The sequence below is a fragment of the Stegostoma tigrinum genome, chromosome 36, assembly GCF_030684315.1.
Source record: "Stegostoma tigrinum isolate sSteTig4 chromosome 36, sSteTig4.hap1, whole genome shotgun sequence".
NCBI lineage: Eukaryota > Metazoa > Chordata > Chondrichthyes > Orectolobiformes > Stegostomatidae > Stegostoma > Stegostoma tigrinum.
In genome coordinates this window covers 25,726,645-25,745,760 of record NC_081389.1, presented here as the reverse complement: position 1 = coordinate 25,745,760, position 19,116 = coordinate 25,726,645, and the positions used below count along the sequence as shown (strand labels likewise).

Sequence of the window (19,116 nt, the reverse complement as noted above, 5' to 3'; positions counted from 1 at the left end):
TTGCTTCAAACTGTTGATTCCAGCTGAATCCACTGCTGTATGTTTCGGTCTTGGTTGTGAAAAAGTCTTTGGCAAACTATTATTAGGAGACGATACCTGCTGTTTTTATGATCAGGTGGAGGTTCCTGTGTCAGAAATGGGTCTCTGATATCCGATGTAAACTGATGAGACTTGCAGAATGCAACCGCCTTCAGTTCTGCTCTGGGTCTGAGTGGAGTTAGCTGATTGTGAGTTGAAGAAGTGTAGGACATCTCTGAGATTGGTCCTTTTCACTGCTGTATTTTTTTGAGTGTGTGTGTAGATTGTGTGAAGAAAATATCTGTGAAAAGTCTGTGATAGAGTTAAAGAGAGATCCTGCTAAGAGTCACTGTCCAGGCCCATGTTTGTAAACTAGTGACTCAGTCAGAGTCAGAGGGTGGCAGGTATTCCTGAAATCCACCCCAGTTCGAACCAGTAGCACCAGGAAAGGAGGGGATTCAGTTGTCAGAATGAAGGTCAACTGATTTCACTGATTATTTATGATACAGAGAAGTAGAGACTGTAACCTGGAAACTGTATTTCCTGTGAGTTAAGGTGTGGAATGGAGCATCTGCTCAGTTTAATTTTGGACACACACAATATTCTAGATCTATTTAGAAGGTTGTTTAAAACTCCTGTGTGTGGGAAAGGCCGCAATTTAATGTTTTAACATTTGAACAATCAGCGTCTCCTCCTTATTCGAGTTGTTGTATGTAACCATACTAAGCTGATGTCTAGCTTTAACACAGGAATGACCTGGTTAGATTCTGCAGTTTGTTTCTGAGCCCAAGTATAGAGTTCTGTTGCTTCACATGTTTGCACTGGCTCTGTGATTTAAATTCCCGCTTAGTGTTTGAGTCTCTCAAGGAACAGTGAGGAACCCAGGCTGCGAAATGGCTTTGATCCTGTTAAGTGAATGTAGGGACTGGTTCACTGAGTGGGAGAGTGAAGGAAATTTGTGGAAGGATTTGGGTTAAAAAAGGAGTGATGGCAGGCAGATATTTTATTGGTTGTGTGGTTCAATTCTCCATTCACGAGGAGCAAAAAATAACTGGTGTCTGTACAGCCCCTTTAACATGGTGTAATGCCCCAAGGTGCTTCACGGGAACTTTGTTCAGCAAACTGTGACATCTAGTTAAATAAAGAATTATTAGATCAGATGAATAATAGTTTAGTTAGGAAGGTTGGTTTTAATGGAGAGTCTGAAGTAAGGAAAGTGAGGTAGAGAGGCAAAGAGATTTAAGGAGGAAGTTCCAAACCTGGGGGCTAAGCAACTGAAGACACAGTTACCACTGATGGACTAAAATCAACATGGATGTGAGTTTGCTCGCTGAGCCGGAAGGTTAGTTTTCAGACGTTTCGTCACCATTCTAGGTAACATCATCAGTGAGCCTCCGACGAAGCGCTGGTGTTATGTCCCGCTTTCTATTTATCTGGTTAGGTTGGAGTTCCGGTTGGAATGCCATGCTTCGAGGACCCAAACCTAACCAGATAAATAGAAAGCGGGACATAACACCAGCGCTTTGTCGGAGCCTCACTGATGATGTTACCTAGAATGGTGACGAAACATCTGAAAACTAACCTTCCGGCTCAGCGAGCAAACTCACATCCAGAACCTCAACCTGAGCTACAAATCTTCTCAAAACTCGCTAAAATCAACATGGTCTGGAAACCAGAATTAGTGAGTGCATATATCTCAGTGGGTTGTGAGCTGGAGGACACTAAGGATTTCAGATGGGTGAGGCCATGGAGGAATTCTTACAAAATGAGGATTTTATCTTGTTATCTAAATGGAGAGAAACTTCAGAGTGCTTTGGTGCAGAGGGATCTAGGTGTCCTTGTGCATAAATCACTGAAAACGAGAATGCAGGTATAGCAGGTAATTAAGAAGGCACATCGAATTTTGGCATTTATTGTGAAAGGACTAGAGTGTAAAAGAAAGGAAATATTGCTGCAACTGGACACTGCACCAGTGAGACTGCACCTGAAGTATTATGTACAATTTTGGCCCACTTACTTGAGGAGCGATATACTTGTATTTGAGGAGTTCAAAGAGATTCACTAGTTTGGTTCCAGAGATGATGGGATTGTCTTAAGAGGAGAGATTGAGCAGTTTAGGCCAAAACTTCCTGTGGTTTAGAAGAATTAGAAGAGATCTAATTGAGGTCTATTAATAGCTAAATGAATTTGACAAAGTCGCCTTAGAAAGGATTTTTCCTCACATGGGGCAATCTCAAATAAAAGATCATAGTTTTAGGATAAGCAGTAGCAGATTTAAAGCAGAGATGAAGAGAAATTATTTCTGTCAAAGGGTCATGAATCTGTGGAATTCACTACCCTGTGGTTGACGCTGTGCCATTGAGTAAATTTAAGGAGGACGGTTTTTAATTAGTAATGACTAGAAGGGTTATGGAGAGCAGGCAGGAAAGTGGAGTGGAGGTCAAGTTGAGACCAGCCATGATTCTATCAAATGGCAGTGCAGGATTGAAGGACTGAATGGCCTCCTCTTGCTCCTAGTTCTTACTAAAATCCAGCTGTTGTTTGAAAGGGAGCCAGTGGAGTGAATGGGACTTGGTGCCATTTAAGACACATGAAGCTGAGGTTTGACCTTAAATTTGCAGACAAAATGTGGGACATCAGTGAGGAATGTCTTGAAATAGGCATGTCTGGAGGTAAGAAGTCATGAGTGAGCGATTTGGCAGCAGGTGAGCCATGACAGAGCAGGTTAGATACTCATTCAGAGATAATATTATACACCTCTGGAGCAGATGAGACTTGGACTCAGACCTCCTGGTTCAGGAATGGGGACGCTACCACTGAAATAGAAGAGTCCTCAAGGTCAGTGTTACACTATTAGTGGAAAACTGATCGGACGGTTGTGAGGTCAGAAGCTCATTTCAGGATCAAATGCAATACCAAGATTGCAAACAGACTGTTTTAATCTGAGGCTGTTGCCAAGGAAAGGGATGGTGTCAAAGCTTAGGGAAGAGTTGGTAGTAGGAATTGAAAATGATGGCTTCAGTCCTCCTGACATTTGATTGGAGAAATTGGATGTTTCATAAGCAATCTGATAAATTAATAAACGTGGAGAAGTCGAAAGAAGTTGTGGTTGAGGTACAACTGCGTGTTGTCTATATACATTTGTAAAGTTACACTAAGCTTTTGGATGATGTTGCCAAGGGGCGTGTAGGCAAGAAATATGTGAGGCTCAAGGATTGATCTTTGGGAGGTGCTGGAGGTAGTAGTGTGGAAGCAGGAGGAGATTTTATTGCAAGTGATGGAATGGAATTGTGGGAGATATAGCAGTTTGGATCGGAAATTGGCTTGCTGAAAGAAGACAGAGGGTGGTAGTTGACGGGAAATTTTCATCCTGGAGACCAGTTACTAGTGGTGTACCGCAAGGGTCGGTGTTGGGTCCACTGCTGTTTGTCATTTTTATAAATGTCCTGGATGAGGGCGTAGAAGGATGGGTTAGTAAATTTGCAGACGACACTAAGGTTGGTGGAGTTGAGGATAGTGACGAAGGATGCTGTAGGTTGCAGAGAGACATAGATAAGCTACAGAGCTGGGCTGAGAGGTGGCAAATGGAGTTTAATGCAGACAAGTGTGATGTGATGCACTTTGGTAGGAGTAACCGGAAGGCAAAGTACAGGGCTAATGGTAAGATTCTTAGTAGTGTAGATGAGCAGAGAGATCTCGGTGCCCATGTACACAGATCCTTGAAAGTTGCCACCCAGGTTGACAGGGCTGTTATGAAGGCATACAGTGTTTTAGCTTTTATTAATAGAGGGTTCGAGTTCCGGAACCAAGAGGTTATGGTGAAGCTGTACAAAACTCTGGTGCGGCCGCACTTGGAGTATTGCGTACAGTTCTGGTCACCACATTATAAGAAGGATGAGGAAGCTTTGGAAAGGGTGCAGGGGAGATTTACTAGGATGTTGCCTGGTATAGAGGGAAGGTCTTACGAGGAAAGGCTGAGGGACTTGAGGCTGTTTTCATTAGAGAGAAGAATGTTGAGAGGTGACTTAATAGAGACATATAAAATAATCAGAGGGTTAGATCGGGTGGATGGGAGAGCCTTTTTCCTAGGATGGTGACGGCGAGCACGAGGGGGCATAGCTTTAAATTGAGGGGTGAAAGATATAGCACAGATGTCAGAGGTAGTTTCTTTACTCAGAGAGTAGTAAGGGAATGGAACGCTTTGCCTGCAACGGTAGTATATTTGCCAACTTTAGGTACATTTAAGTCATCATTGGATAAGCATATGGACGTACATGGAATAGTGTAGGTTAGAGGGGCGTGAGATCAGTATGACAGGTCGGCACAACATCAAAGGCCGAAGGGCCTGTACTGTGCTGTAATGTTCTATGTTCTATGTGATGCTTTGGCTGCAAATAGATAAGAACTGAACCTGGTGGGAACAGTTTAATACAGTTGGTAAACTGGAGGAAAGGGTTGTGGTTCTTCAACCAAAGACTAGACAGCTGGAGGAGGATGGGGAGGCAATATTTACCATGGACAGGATACCAGCTTGATAAGAACTGTTTTGATGCTTAGGCAAATTGCAAGGATTCAAAGTTCTGGGAAGGAATGGAGTGTACTTCAGAGGTGACAGCAGCTTCCTTTGGGGAAGAAGGGGAGGTTATATTAGGTGGATAGAATATTTTCTTTTTGAGGTCAGGGTAATTTTGGAATTTTAAAGGACCAGGGTCATTACTTAAAGAAATCATTGGCTCAGAAGGGGTCCAGGAAGGGAAGATAGTGATAATTTTAATGGGAATTGAATTCAGGCAACATGGGGTGGGTGGTGGAGATGAGATGAGCTTAGCAAAGGCGAGGCAGGAAAAAAAAACATTTCAAAAAAACGTAAGTTCGTGGTTATGGTTAGGGGTGTACTGCAAGAGGTTTGGCCCGATGGCCTAATGGAAGCGAAGGTCACAAAAAAAGTTCCTTGATTGGATTGTCTCAATGGCAAAACGGAGTGAGGCTGTTATTGGTGCCTGTGTCTTTAGTATCAAGGCCCTAAACTCTGGATATCCCTCTTCATGTCGCTGCTCCTACAGCATACGCTTGATTTTCTCTTTGAGCAAGCCCTGATATGTTCTGTTTTGGTTTAGTGTTGGGATTTTTCCCGTTTATGCTCCTGCAGAATACCTCTAAGTTCAAAATTCTGTGTTAATTCTGTTGTGTGCTTTGCAACTTTTGATTCTACTTGGGTATTTAGTGTTTTTGCACAGAAAAACATCCACTTATTCTTTCTGAGGGAGCTATTGCAGTGCTTGAAGGCTTTTGTATTTGGCTTGTGGAATGAATTAGAAAGGAAGCTGGGGATGTTGGAGCAAGGGGCACACAGTCCCAGTCTGTTCAATCATTAAATGCCTTTTTCACTTTTGATCCTGCACACACCAGTCCCCAGGTTTATACCTGGTCTGTGACTAATCTCATCTGGGGCTTCAGTGTTCTTGGTCTACAGAGGAGCAATCACTTTTAATCCTAACTACTAACCAGTGAGTGCTGCTAAAAAGTGTGTATGTGGGAATATGAACAAACTGAGCTTTGGGCCCTCCCTTAAGGACAAATTGACCCATGAAGATTGGACACTTGGTAATCTTCTCACATCATGCTGGGTGCGCTGGGCGGCACGGTGGCTCAGTGGTTAGCACTGCAGCCTCACAGTGCCAGGGACCCGGGTTCAATTCCAGCCTTTGGCAACTGTGTGTGCGGAGTTTGCACATTCTCCCCGTGTCTGTGTGGGTTTCCTCCGGGTGCTCCAGTTTCCTCCCAAAGTCCGAAGCTGTGCAGGCTAGGTGGATTGGCCATGCTAAAGTTGCCTGTAGTGGCCATTGCCCGTAGTATTCAGGGGTGTGTGGGTTATAGGGGGATGGGTTTGGGTGGGATGCTCCAAGGGGCAGTGTGGACTTGTTGGGCGAAAGGGCCTGTTTCCACACTGTAGGGAATCTAATCATTGAACTGTACCCTTTAATAATCAACAGGAAAAACACAAAAGCCCATTAAATTGCTTGAACTGGTGTTAAAATGATTTGCTGTTGCATGGACCGTATGAGCTGTACCCTCCACAGCAAAGAGCCATTAGCTCATTGACATGCATGAAATTTGTAGAAGGAGATAGGGAAACTGTTAGAAGTTTTTAAAGTGATCATGACTGCAACAAGGTCTTACTGGGATTTCCTGTCTATGGGAGCGCTTGTTAAGGCTGCCAACACAAATCTGATCCCCCCCCTCAAAGATAGGTGCAGACTGAAATAATGAACAAAAAACAGTGAGAGAGACTGAAGTTGAGGTGAGTGTCTGAAAATCAGCTATTTTTAAACATTGTTTGTTCACAGTCAGCTACAGGCCCCTCCAGAAATCAGTCATTCATCAAACTTTCACTCTTGTTTTCTTTGGAAATACAGGCAGGCCTGTTGAACGATGCCAAGAGCCACAGGCTGTGAGTTTACAACCTGGACACACAAGCCTCTCTGTGTGCTGGCCTCTCATAAAATGCCCATTTAGAAACCAGTGTGGAAAAAATTGCGTTTGAGATCTTTTCAAATGCTGGATAGCAATTAAGTAGTAAAGTGCTATTTGTTTGAGATTGGCTGGTGGGAAGTTACCCTCTGTACTTTAATAAAGCCCTGAAGTAGATTAGCATACGACTTTGCTTTAGACATGTTTTAAAGAACTGTTACTTTATGAAGAAGAAAATATGTGGGGCCTTCAAAGTATTCCGTGTGAGGGAGGAATGTTTGAGCAGGCTGAATCTGCGTAGAAGGTCTCAGTTTGTGTTGGGAGTTTGGAGCTCTGTTTACAGCTGTGCAATTGTTTTGAAGTTACTGAAAGTTGGAACTGTTGCCAAATACATTTTACGTCAACTCAAATTGTGAGCAGTTCACCATGCACACTGTAATTAAAAAATTGTTCTGGAAATGTGTGCTTCATTAGTTGAGCTATATTGGAGAGACTTTTGGGGAAGTAGATCATCCAGGATTCCTGATCTCAGTGGCTGAAAACATGTGGCTATTGGATGAGGGTAGGTCTATGCTCCGCTATGAACCTTCCCGTTTGAATGACTGACTGATACTGATGAATTGATACTTGAATCATGGTACAAGATTGCTGCCAGCACTTTGTGATCCAATATTTCAAGAAGTGGACAAGACCTTTGGCATGGATTCGAAGAACAGAAATTGACAATAAAATTGTTTTGAATCAAGTTGACATCACCTTGATAGAGGCTGTGAATATGCTCCATACAATTGTTGGAGCTTGTCTGATTTTCAAGGAACGATAGTGAATTTTGGAGAAATTTTAAGGATCTTGGTGACAGCCCACTAAAACTTATTTTTTATCAACCTTACAGCAGAAACATTGTATGCAGAACTTTTAAAAATAATTTTTATCATGACAACAAGAAGTCTTTTCAAAAATAATGTACATGCATAAATATGCTGTTTCTCCCACACTCCCTGTACTTTCTTTCTTTAGACTGTTGGATTTTGTTTTGGAGGTATGTTATGTAAACTGCAGAGATTGTTCTGGATTGAGAACCCAACAATGAAGCCCTCTTTCTCAGCAGCTTAAGTGTCACTGGATGTGTAACAGTGTAGTCACTGTTTATTCAGGTAAGGGCTTCTTGCTGTCTAACTGTACAGCACTATTTTCTCACCAGGGTAAGACTTCTATTATGCCCCTTTATGTAGGGCAGTTAGGATCTTGTTGAGGAAGACTGTGGATAAATGCATTGCATGTATTAGTTGTTGTTGGTTTGTTGAGGATGGCTGCAGTGGGAATATTGCCAGTGTGGTTTTCCAGAAAACACAAGATTTGGTTGAGGGGCAACTCTAGTGATGGGATCCTGCTGCGTCATGCTCATGTACAGTTGGACAGGCTATGGAACTGGTGGGATTTGTGCTGCTGCCATTCTCGTGTAGAACATGAGACATGGAAATGCTGGAGGTGTACGCTGGTTTAGAAGGATGTGAGATTGCTCTTCCTGGAAACCATTTCCCTATAACATATATTTAATGCTGCTCTTTTGAAGTCAAAAGACACACGACACCAGGTTACAGCAGAGCCTGGTGTTGTGTGACTTTTGATTTTGCCCACCTCAGTCTAAAACTGGCATCACCACATTATGGCCCTTTCGAAAACATTGTTGTATTTTTACGATGGTCCCATTTTGTCTGGTTGACCCAGAAGAGGGAGGCAAGTTACTGCTATCCTTTGTTTCAGCATAGAAAAGTGGAAACATTATCTTCACGACTCATGTGCCATGGGAGGTGCAGGCAAATGAGAGCAAAATGTGAGCAAAGCTGGGTCAGAGGAAAGAATGTTGGCCTCTTGGGAATGCAGTGCGGGTTTGGGTGAACTTTGTTTTTGTTCCGTAAAATTGATGTTCCAATAAGCTGATCTTCTGTTCAGTTTGTTCCATTAAAACAATCAATGTTTTATGATTGAATAAATAAAAAATTCTGGTGGTGTATGCGCTGAGTGTAAGCTGGACCTAGAGTAATTTGGGAAATTCAGCCATGTACCTCCACTCACTTAATCAGTTCCGATTTACTGATGCCCACAAAGAGGCTGTCTTTTAATTAAATAAGACTACTTCTTTTTCAATGACATTGTTGTTTACTTGGGTACTGTTGCATGGTTCAGTGTGAGCTTCCTGGAGTCTTGCCCGGGGCCTGGTTATAGTGTCACAATGGCTAGTACATTCACTGACTGACCCAGAGGCTGAGTAGCAATCTGTGTGTCTGACATTTGCACAGGCTTTCGGGATAGAAGCTGCCCTTTGCTGCTTGTTTAAGAATCTGTCCCTTTTCTATGTCATTGTGAAAACTCAATTCCTGCGATAACCATCTGTTCTGCTATTTACTGTTCATTCCTTAGGCCTGCACCCGTTCTTCCTCCCGAGATTAACAGGAACCTAGTGCCTTGTTGCTGTGCAGGCTTTTCGGATGATAGATTCCCAGGTGACAAATGCAGAGAATACGACTGTGGTAACCTAGTAACTACATCCATTAATGACCTGACAGTTCCTAACCTTTGACCTGGTCTCTTGGGAATATACAGCGGTCCTCGGCAGTTAGCTAGCTTGACATTTCTTACAGAGAGCCAGGAAGAGAACTGGTGATATAACCTCTGTCAGCCTCAAATCTTGCCCATTTCACTGAGACAGAGCATTTTGAAACATGAGAGAAAGAAGAAATATGCAGGGGGTCTGAATATTTGCAGCATGGCCAAGCAGAAACATTGTCTTTGTGGCTCATGTGCCATGGGAAGTATGGGAGAATAAGAACAAAATGTGAGCAAAGCTGGGTCAGAGCAGGGAATGTTGCCTCTTGGGAATGGAATGCTGGATTGGGTGAGCTTTGTTTTCATTAAGTAGAATTGATGTTCCAAGAAACTATCCTGTAACCTCCCCCAACCCTGCTGACCACAGTGTGTCTGTGAGCCCACACCCCATCCCCACTCTCCACACTGTGCCTGTGAGCCTCCTCCCCCGCTGAGCACAATGTGTCTGTGAGACCCCTCCTCACTGACCACAGTGTGACTATAAGGTCCCTAACCCACTGTCCACAATGTGTCTAATGAAACCCCCTCCCCCACTGACCACAGTATGTCTGTGAGACACCTCCCCCGCTGAACACAGTGTGTCTGTGAGACCCTTCCCAATAGACCACAGTGTGACTGTGAGCCCCCTCCCCCACTGACCACAGTGTATCTGTGAACCTCTCCCCCACTGACCACAGTGTATCTGTAAACCCCCTCCCCCACTGACCACAGTGTGTCTGTGAGCTCCCTCCCCCACTGACCACAGTGTGCATGTGAAACCTGTTAAAAGAGGGGATTTTCTCTCATAGATAACAAAGTGTGGAGATGGATGAACACAGCAGGCCAGGCAGCATCATAGGAGCACAACAGCAGACGTTTTGGGCCTAGACCCTTCATCAGAAAAGGGGGATGGGGAGAGGGTTCTGAAGTAAATAGGGAGAGAAGGGGAGGCGGATCGAAGGTGGATACAAGAAAGTTGCAGTGGGAGAGAGATTCCCTGTGGTTTGTCCTGAGGGAGGAGGGTGACTTCTTCAGGTTAGGCATCCCTGGAAGAGGCTTCGCAGTGAGGTTAAAATTGTATCAGAGATAACGGGAACTGCAGATGCTGGAGAATCCAAGATAACAAAGTGTGGAGCTGGATGAACACAGCAGGCCAAGCAGCATCCTAGGAGCACAAAAGCTTACGTTTCAGGCCTAGACCCTTCTTTTAGCATTTGGTGATTATGTCACATTGTTACCAACTGCAGAGTAATAGCTGTTTCACAATTTGGTAGCTTGTCGGCTGCACCTAGGTCTTTGCTTGAGTTAGAAGTTCTTCTTTTTGGTATTTTTCCCCATTTGGAGAATATAAGTAAAAAAAGAAACCTGTGTTCATTTTACACCCTCTGTGGGTGAGAAAGGGATAAACCTGACTTTGCTTGCAGGCCTTCTGGCGGTCTGAGTTCAACTGCTCTCCTAGGACAGTGACAAGCTGCAACGTAAATAAAATCCAAAGGCCATTGTTTTACAGGTTTTCAAGCCGAAAGCACCTCCTGACAGCTTGTTTCAAAGGGTATACTATTCAGCTTCTCCGAAAGTTGCATGACATTGTGAAACCAATAATGGGGTGCCACACAGTTCTAGGTTTGATCTTTAGAGTTGCTCCAAAAAGAGCACAGAAAAAAACACAGAGAATGCTGGAAAAGCTGAGCAGGCTTGGCAGCATCTTTGGAGAGAGAAACAGACTTAACATTTCAAATCTGGTACAGCTGTTCTTCAGAACAAAGATTTCTGAGGAAGGGCCTATACCTGAAACGTAGGCTTTCCTGCTCCTCTGATGCTGCTTGGCCTGTTGTGTTCATCCAGCTCTACACCTTGCGATAACACATATTGTACATTGTTTTCAACACAGCAATGTCCAAACTTCCACTTTTCTCAGTTTATACTCCAGAAGGATATGTACCTCGTACAATTTAAAGAGCTTTTCTGTGTAATTGGTTCTGTGACTGGCGAGGGTTTACCTGTTCAATAATTATGTTTCGAGACGCTGATTAGCTTTTTCTAAGCTATCATTAGGGTAAATGGTTATAAGGATGTGAACTCAAGTCGACTACCCAAACTGAAGCAAGTGATCAGGAGATTACAGTCAGTAACTCTCTCGATTATGGGGAGGGGTTACATACTTTGGGGTGAGTGATGGAAGAAGGGGATTTCCAGTTGAGAAGATGAGGAGAGTTATGTGATTGATGTTGGGGAGCAGTTACACTGTTGGTTTGGGTGTGGGAGATGGGTGGGAGTTACGATGGGGAAGAGGAATAGAATTTACATCATGGGGGAGGAGATACAGGGTGGGGGAGGGTGAGTAGGGTTACACGTTGGGAGGGATTTACACAGTGGGGAAGTGGTTGTGCTGTTGGGGAGAGGATCACCTTGCACAATAGGGTGAGGCAGCGGGAGAGGTGTTATATAAAAGTAGAGGGAAGGAGTTTTAAATGGTTAGGGATAGATTACACAGTTTGACGTGGGGAGAGGCTGATCTCAGTTTGTCGAGCACAAGGACAACTCTGTGCTGAGTCGCTGACAATGATCTTATGACTGCTGGCTTCCTTCAGGCAATTGACTTCAACATGTCCTTCTAACCAGTTGACATGATATGGGAAGGGAAGAGATCAACACTGTTGGCCCTGGCTTATTAATTGGGCTGTAGTGATACTTACAGATAACCAGGAACTGTTGCCGGCAGGAGAAGCTTTGGTTAATTTAACTTCACTTCAGTATAGAACTTAATGAATTATGAATGATTGTGAGACTGCTCTGCCATCCTGCTGGTCTCTGCAGCTGATTAGCCTCCAGGAAATAGGCTGTGGAAGTTTGTAAAGTGAAAGGCTTGTTTTGATTTAATTTGCAGAACTGATAGACTGAATGTTGTTCTTAAGGTGCCTCTTAAACCCAAGGCATCTTTGTTTGATACCTCCAGGTCCTTTTGGGTGAAACAGTGGCTCAGTGGTCAGCACTGCTGTGTCGCAGTGCCAGGAACCTAGGTTCAATTCTATCCTTCGTCAGTTGTCTGTGTGGAGTTTGCACATTCTTCCTGTGACTGCATGCGTTTCCTCTGGGTGCTCTGGCTTCCTCCCACAGTCCAAGATGTGCAGGCTAAGTGGGGAGGCCATGCTAAATTGCTCATTGTGTCCAGAGATATGCAGGCTAGGTAGGTTATTGCAGAGTTACAGGAATAAGGTAAGGATGTTGGGATGGGTAGAGGGCTCATCCTGTGATTTCAGTAAGATTTTGATATTGTTTGTTAAATTGGTCCTTGGCTGTTCAGGACTGAAATCCAGAAACATTTCATGAAAGGGGGATAGAAATTTGGAACTTTTTCTCCAAAGGGCTGTGATTGCTGCAACAATTGCAATCTTTCAAAGCTGAATTTTGATAAGATTTAAATGTTATTTGAGATAGGAAAAGGATATTGTCCAGGCATCAGAACCAGCTCTGTAACTTGGTTAGATCGTCACCTTAACTCCATTTTCCAGCTGTTGTTCCATTTCTTATGTTGTTCTCAGTGAATAAAGATTTAAGTGTCCTGATTTCACTCAATAGCTGATCACTAACTTTAAGGTAGTCTCCCAGTTCTGGAATCCTCCCCCAATGGAAAGAGATCCATAGAATCATAGAATCCATACAGTGTGGAAACAGGCCCTTTGACCCAACAAGTCCACACTGACCCTTGGAGCATCCCACCCAAACCCATTCCCCTATAACCCACACACCCCTGAACACTATGAGCAATTTAGCATAGCCCATCCACCTAGCCTGCGCATCTTTGGACTGTGGGAGGAAACCAGAGCACCCGGAGGAAACCCACACGGACACGGGGAGAACGTCTATTTCTACCCTGGTAAAATCATCAGTAACATTTATAAGGACCTCAATCAAATCATACTTCAACATCCTAAACTTTGCAATGTTCCCTCATAATTTAACCTATAATATCATTTCGCGGAATCTACATTGTACGTTTTCCAAGGTTAATGTATCATGTCTGAGATGTGGTCACTGTTGGCCTGAGTTTTGACCATAAGATGCCTCAACTTTCACAAAGCATTGCATCCAAGATTCCTTGAGATAAAGGCCATTGTTTAATTGGTTTGTTTCTTTTATGCTTGTTTTTATGTTGTTTTGGTTTGTTTAATTACTAGTTTTTAGTAATGTATAGGTGGTCATGAGGTGCACTGGGGTGTGTCCCTACCTCTGAACCAGAAGTTCTGGGTGTGAATTCCACTCCAGGATTTGTTGCCCAAGGTGGTCGAGTTTATAATGTGGCCAAACAGGTTGAGTAACAAGTTGAAAATACTTCCAAATTACTACAGTGTCAGGCAGTAAGAGTAGGAGAGATTCCTGGTCACCGTGTGATGGAAAGAAATTGCGGCCCCTTCTATCACAATCTGTAGCTCCCTACAACAACATGCTTGTAAAAATATGTATATGTTGCTACAATGACTCAGTTCTTGTGGGGGACTCAGTTGACTGGATGGCTGGTATGGATCAGATTAGTGTTAACAGTTCTATTTTGAGATTTGTTCCCCATTTAGGCCACGGTGGATTTGGGATCTGCTTCTTTGCGCTCCCCATCCTGGAAATTGTGGCACAGTGGGGTAGACCTGTCATTGGAAGTAGAACTGAAGAATAAGTCATGCACATATGAATGCCAAAATCTTACTCTTCCATAATTTGTAGTTTTTCACTGTTACAAAACTATTCCAATTTGTGTTTATCTGGATCTTAGACTTTCTCAAATTGAGCTGTCTCTTTGCCGCAGTTTTGTCTACTCATAGTTCAATGGGTTACAACTGTCAGCTCTAATCAATATTACTTAAGGCTGTTCACTATCACATACAAACTTGAATGCGACTCTCTATTCCTTCCACATGAAAGCAATGCAGCGTGGATACCAAAAACGTAAAATAAAAACTGAAATCTCTCAAAATTCTTGGATGGTGTACCAATATCTCTGGGAAGAGAAACAGAGTAAATGTTTCAATGTTTCTGAGCATTGCAGTACCTTCATGCTTTAGCTTTATTCCTTTGTTCAGTCACTGGCGGAAAGCTGAGAGCCCAGAACTGTGGGAGTACCACATGTCACATCCCCACCAATCAGAGGCAAGTGGACCCTTTAACCCCATGAGGAGATAGTAGGAACTGCCGATGCTGGAGCCTGAGACAACAAGGTGTGGAGCTGGATGAACACAGAAGGCCAGGCAGCATCAGAAGAGCAGGAAAGCTGACCCCATTATCTGTCTCCTATTTCACAATCAATCAACCTGAAAAAAAGGGCCATTGTGAAAAATTGTTCAAGAGCATTATTTAGCTGTAAAGCAATTAAGATGTCCTGTAGCGAAGAGTCTATTTAAATGCAAGCTATGTTTTTTTTCTGTCTTTTGTTTTACATTTATTCAATGACTGGCTAAACTGGCTTTTCTTGCCCATTCTTAATTGCCCTGAAGAAGCCAATGAAAAGCTGCCTTCTTGAATTGTTGCAGTTCTTTGGGTGTCTTTACATCTACAATGCTGTCAGGGAAAGAGTTCTAGGATTTTGATCCAGCCACAATGTGGGAATTGTGATATAATTCCAAGTCAGGATAGTGTGTGTCTTGGAGAGGAACTTGCTAGTCGTGGCAGAGTCACAGGTTTAGAAGGTGCTGTTGGAGTAGCCTTGCTGAGTTACTGCAATATGTCTTGTAGATGGGACACTGCTGCATGATATTGTGATGGTGGAGGGAGTTATGGGGTACCAATCAATTGGGCTGCTTTGTCCTGGATAGTGTTGAGTATCTTAAGTGTTACAGAAAAATAGAATATATGTTGCATCTGCTTAAACCCAGGCAAGTGGTGAGTGTTCTGTCATGCCCCTTGACCTGTGCCTTGTTAGATAGTAAGAGACATTAGGCAGATAGGAGCTGATTACTCCCCACAGAAATTTGTAACCTCTGACCTGATGTTGTTGCCACAGTTTTGATATGGCTGGTTTATGTCAGCTTCTGGTCAGTGGGGCAATAACTCCAGGATGTTGATAGTGGGGTATTCAATGATGGTAATGCCATTGAGTGCCCAAGGGATGATGGTTATGTTCTGTCTTGTTGAAGTTGATCAGTGTATTCAGTAACAAGAGAATGTAGAGAACAGACCTACACCCTCTGAGCCGCTGGATATTGTTCTAGATTTTGCTTGCTACAAAGTGGATGTTAGGAAGAAGCTCAGAAACCAGTTCAACTATAGCTCTGTACCCCAATTATGGTAGCATATGGCAGAGAGAGAAATGTATTCTGTATCCATAGAGAAAGGAGAAATCATTCAGCTATCTGATCCCCTTGGGACTTTGCTGCAAATTCAGCTCTACAGTTCAGTTAGTATTTCAAGGCTGTATGTCATAATGACCAGAATGTGGAGGTGCTGGTGTTGGACTGGTGGGGACAAGGCCAGAAGTCACACAATACCAGGCTACAGTCCAACAGGTTTATTTGGAATCATAACCTTTTGGAGCACTGCTACTTCAGGTGAAGTGAAGAGAAGCACACAGGCTCAAAATTTATAGGCAGAGAGATCAAAAGACCACACAGATGGTGTTTGTAAAGTGTCAACAGGCTGAATAACAACTCCCTGCAAGTGATCAAAAGTGTCACATGGTGTGAATAAAGTGTTAACAACTGAATAGCAAATGAAGGGATAACCAATGATCGAATTAATTGAGGCAGAGAGATAATCCATTAAAATTTAAAAATAAGATGGTGCTGGAGACAAACCAGATCGCTAGAATAACATTTTAGGTATAGGCATGGGGGAGGTGATGGCCTAGTGGTATTAGCATTGGATTGTTAATCCAGAGACCCAGATAATGTTCTGCGGGCCCAGGTTCAAATCCCACCACGGCAGATGGTGGAATTTAAATTCAATAAATATCTGGAATTAAGAATCTAATGATGATCATGAATCTGTTGTCAGTTATTAGGAAGAACCCACCAGGTTCACTGATGTCTTTTAGGGAAGGAAGCTGCCATCCTTACCTGGTCTGGCCTACATGTGACTCCGGACCCACAACAATGTGGTTGACACTGAACTGCCCCCTGGGTAATTAGGGATGGGCAATAAATGCTACCTAGCCAATGATACCCACATCCTGTTAATGAATAAATTTTAAAAAAAGACATGTCGAACCAAAGTATGAAGTAATCCAAAACACTACAAACTAATTATGGTAGAGAGATCATGACAACTTATCAAGATGACCATTTCAATTTGTTGTAATTATCCCTCTGCCTCAAGTAATCAGATGAACAGCACTTGAAAGCTTGTGATTTCAAATAAACCTGTTGCACTATAACCTGGTGTTGTGACTTCTGACATGATGACCATAAAATGCATATCCTCTTGGTTCCGCTGGCTGTTAACCAGCTCAGTTAGCATCTCTGAGCAATCATTACTGACATTATAACTCCAATTTAGTGTGAGATTTTCAATGGAATTAAACTCTGTTGATCAACAGTTGAACAGATCACAGTGTCAGTTCCTATACATTTTCCCTCCTTATTGAATGCTGTGTCAACAGTTCTACATGACTTGAATCATTTGCAGGTGACTTCCTGATGATTAGCAGAATAATCAAGGAGTTGTTACTCTTTCAAACCCTTTTCTGTAGGTGCTAGCCAGCCCAGCTCAGCCAGTGATGCTTTTAGCTCACAGTCAGAGATCTTGAGCTCAGGCCCTGCAGCAATCCAGACTAACATGTGCAGTGCTGTGCCTGGGGAGTGTTACACCACCAGATGAGATGTTAAATCAAGGTCCTAACTTCCCTTCCAGGTCAATGTAAAAGATCTTGTGGCACTTTTTGAAGAGCAGGGAATTCTCCCAATACGATGGACAATATTTATCCCACAAATACCATTATTTTGTCATTTATGTCACTGAGATTAGTGGGATCTTGCTGTGTGCAAATGGTTGCTATATTTTCCATACTGCAACAAAGACCTCGCTCCAAAACTGTTCAGTGGCTGGGGAGAACTTTCCGGTGTCCTGAGGTTTTGAAAGGCGCTAGAGAAGTGCAAGTTCTTTGTGTTTTAAATGTTAGGAAGTTCAGCTGTGCACATGTTTGTAACCTGCCCTCACATGCCTCCTACCTCATGCCCCTCTTTATTCCAGTCTCAATCTCCTTCGATATTCTTTTCTCTCACTCCCACATCTTTCTGTATGTTTGGGTATCACTGGTGTGTCTAATCCTGGTTTCAGCAGCCAAATGGATTCAAAGTGGAGTGAGGAGTTAGTGAGTGGCAGAGAGACTTGCTTTAGCAATGTGGGCAGCTGCAGATATTGTGGCTGAATGGAATGAATTTTGAGCAATGCCTTCACCAATAAAGCTAATAGCTAGTGTTTGAACAGCAGTGTCTCAGTAAGTTTTGCCTTACTGCAGTGCTAACTGAACACCTTGGTCACCATGGAAACGTCTTTGCTGGTCCATGGGTGTCATGCTGGGTTTGGATCTGTTTGAGTTCACACCTCTTAAGAAATCACTTGTGAATCATAAATATCACTTCATCCAAGAGCTTTATTTCATTTCAAAAATACACTTCATTCATAAAAAAATCTTTCTGTGTGAACAGTCATAATTCTATGCAGTCTTTACATATGGAAAACAAATATACTTAAGGCATTTCTTACTTATACTGGACTATATTCACATGCATTTGAGGCACTGGGAGAGTCCAATAACTGAGTGGATCCCCGTTGTGCTTCAGCAGGAAGAGCTATGGGGTGGCAGTGTGACTCAGTGGTTAGTACTGCGGCCTCACGGCGCCAGCGACCCAGGCTCGATCCCGCCCTTGGGTGACTGTCCATGTGGAGTATGTACATTCTCCCTGTGTCTGCATGGGTTTCTGCTGGGTGATCCTGTTTCCTCCCATAGTCCAAAGATATGCAAGTTAGGTGGATAGGCCATGCTAAATTACGTGTAGTGTCTGGGAATGTGTAGGTTAGGTATGTTAGCAATGGGAAATGCAGAGTTACTGGAGTAGGATAGAGAGATGGGTCTGGATAGGATGCTCCTCGGAGGGCTGATGTGGACTTGTTGGGCTGAGTGGCCTGTTTCCACACAGTAGAAATTCCAAGTTCAGACAGTGGGTCTTTCTCCACTGTGCCTTGGCAGCAGCTGCCCAAAGCTTTAGTGCGTCCCTTGGAACGTGCCACCCTACAACACTTGGTTGAGGTCAACTCCTTGTCTGGAAGATCAACAAGTTTCTTGCAGACCCAAGAGCATCTTTCACTGAGTTGATGCTCCTCCAGGAACAGTCGATGTTTGTCTCGATGTGTGCATGGGGAAGAGACCATTGAGTCCAGTGTCATGGAACTGCTTGGGAAGAAATTCAACAAAAACCACTGCATCTCTTTCCCGATTTCCATTGCAAAGGCACATTCGAGAATGAGAGATATAACAGTCGCTACCCACCTGTCCTTCGAGGACAGCATGCGGTGGCACAGAGTGTATGGGCATACATGAAGGATCTCACAGGTAGTCCCCTTTTCACCACCAGCCAAGCCATATCTTGCTGCTTGTTAGAAAGTTCTGGTGATGAGGTGTTCTGCCAAGTAACTTTGACAGAGAGTGGTGGGTTTGTGGAATTCATGCCACGGAGTGCAGTGGAGGCCGGGATGTTGGATGCCTTCAAGGCAGAGATCGACAAATTCTTGATCTCAAAAGGAATCAAGGGCTACGGGGAGAGTGCAGGGAAGTGGTGTTGAAATGCCCATCAGCCATGGTTAAATGACGGAGTTGACTTGATGGGCCGAATGGCCTCACTTCCACCCCTATATCTTATGGTCTTATGGACAGTCTGCTGAGGAAACCATGCAACAGGATCCACCTTCTCCTTTTCCCTCATGATATCGAGGATGCTATGTGCTGACCACTTCCTGATGGGTTTTTGAGCAAAGATGTGATCCTTTCCAAATTTCTCCACGGAGGTCAGGTGATATGGAACAGTCCAACTATTTGGAGCATTCCACAACAACAAAGCC

At 43.5% G+C, this 19,116-nt stretch overlaps 1 protein-coding gene across 10 annotated transcripts in view; it reads left to right on the top strand.

Moving 5' to 3' along the window:
• Nucleotides 1-19,116, top strand: part of neo1a (neogenin 1a) — a 189,975-nt gene that overhangs the window by 16,481 nt on the left and 154,378 nt on the right. The window contains exon 1 of one of the 10 annotated variants that reach the window (XM_048520566.2): nucleotides 7,018-7,051. The exons of the other annotated variants lie outside the window; for them this stretch is intronic. Coding sequence (XP_048376523.2) covers nucleotides 7,033-7,051 — 19 coding nt within the window. The 5' untranslated portion in view covers nucleotides 7,018-7,032. Of the gene's footprint in view, nucleotides 1-7,017; nucleotides 7,052-19,116 lie in introns of those variants that run through there. 10 annotated transcript variants of the gene reach the window in all.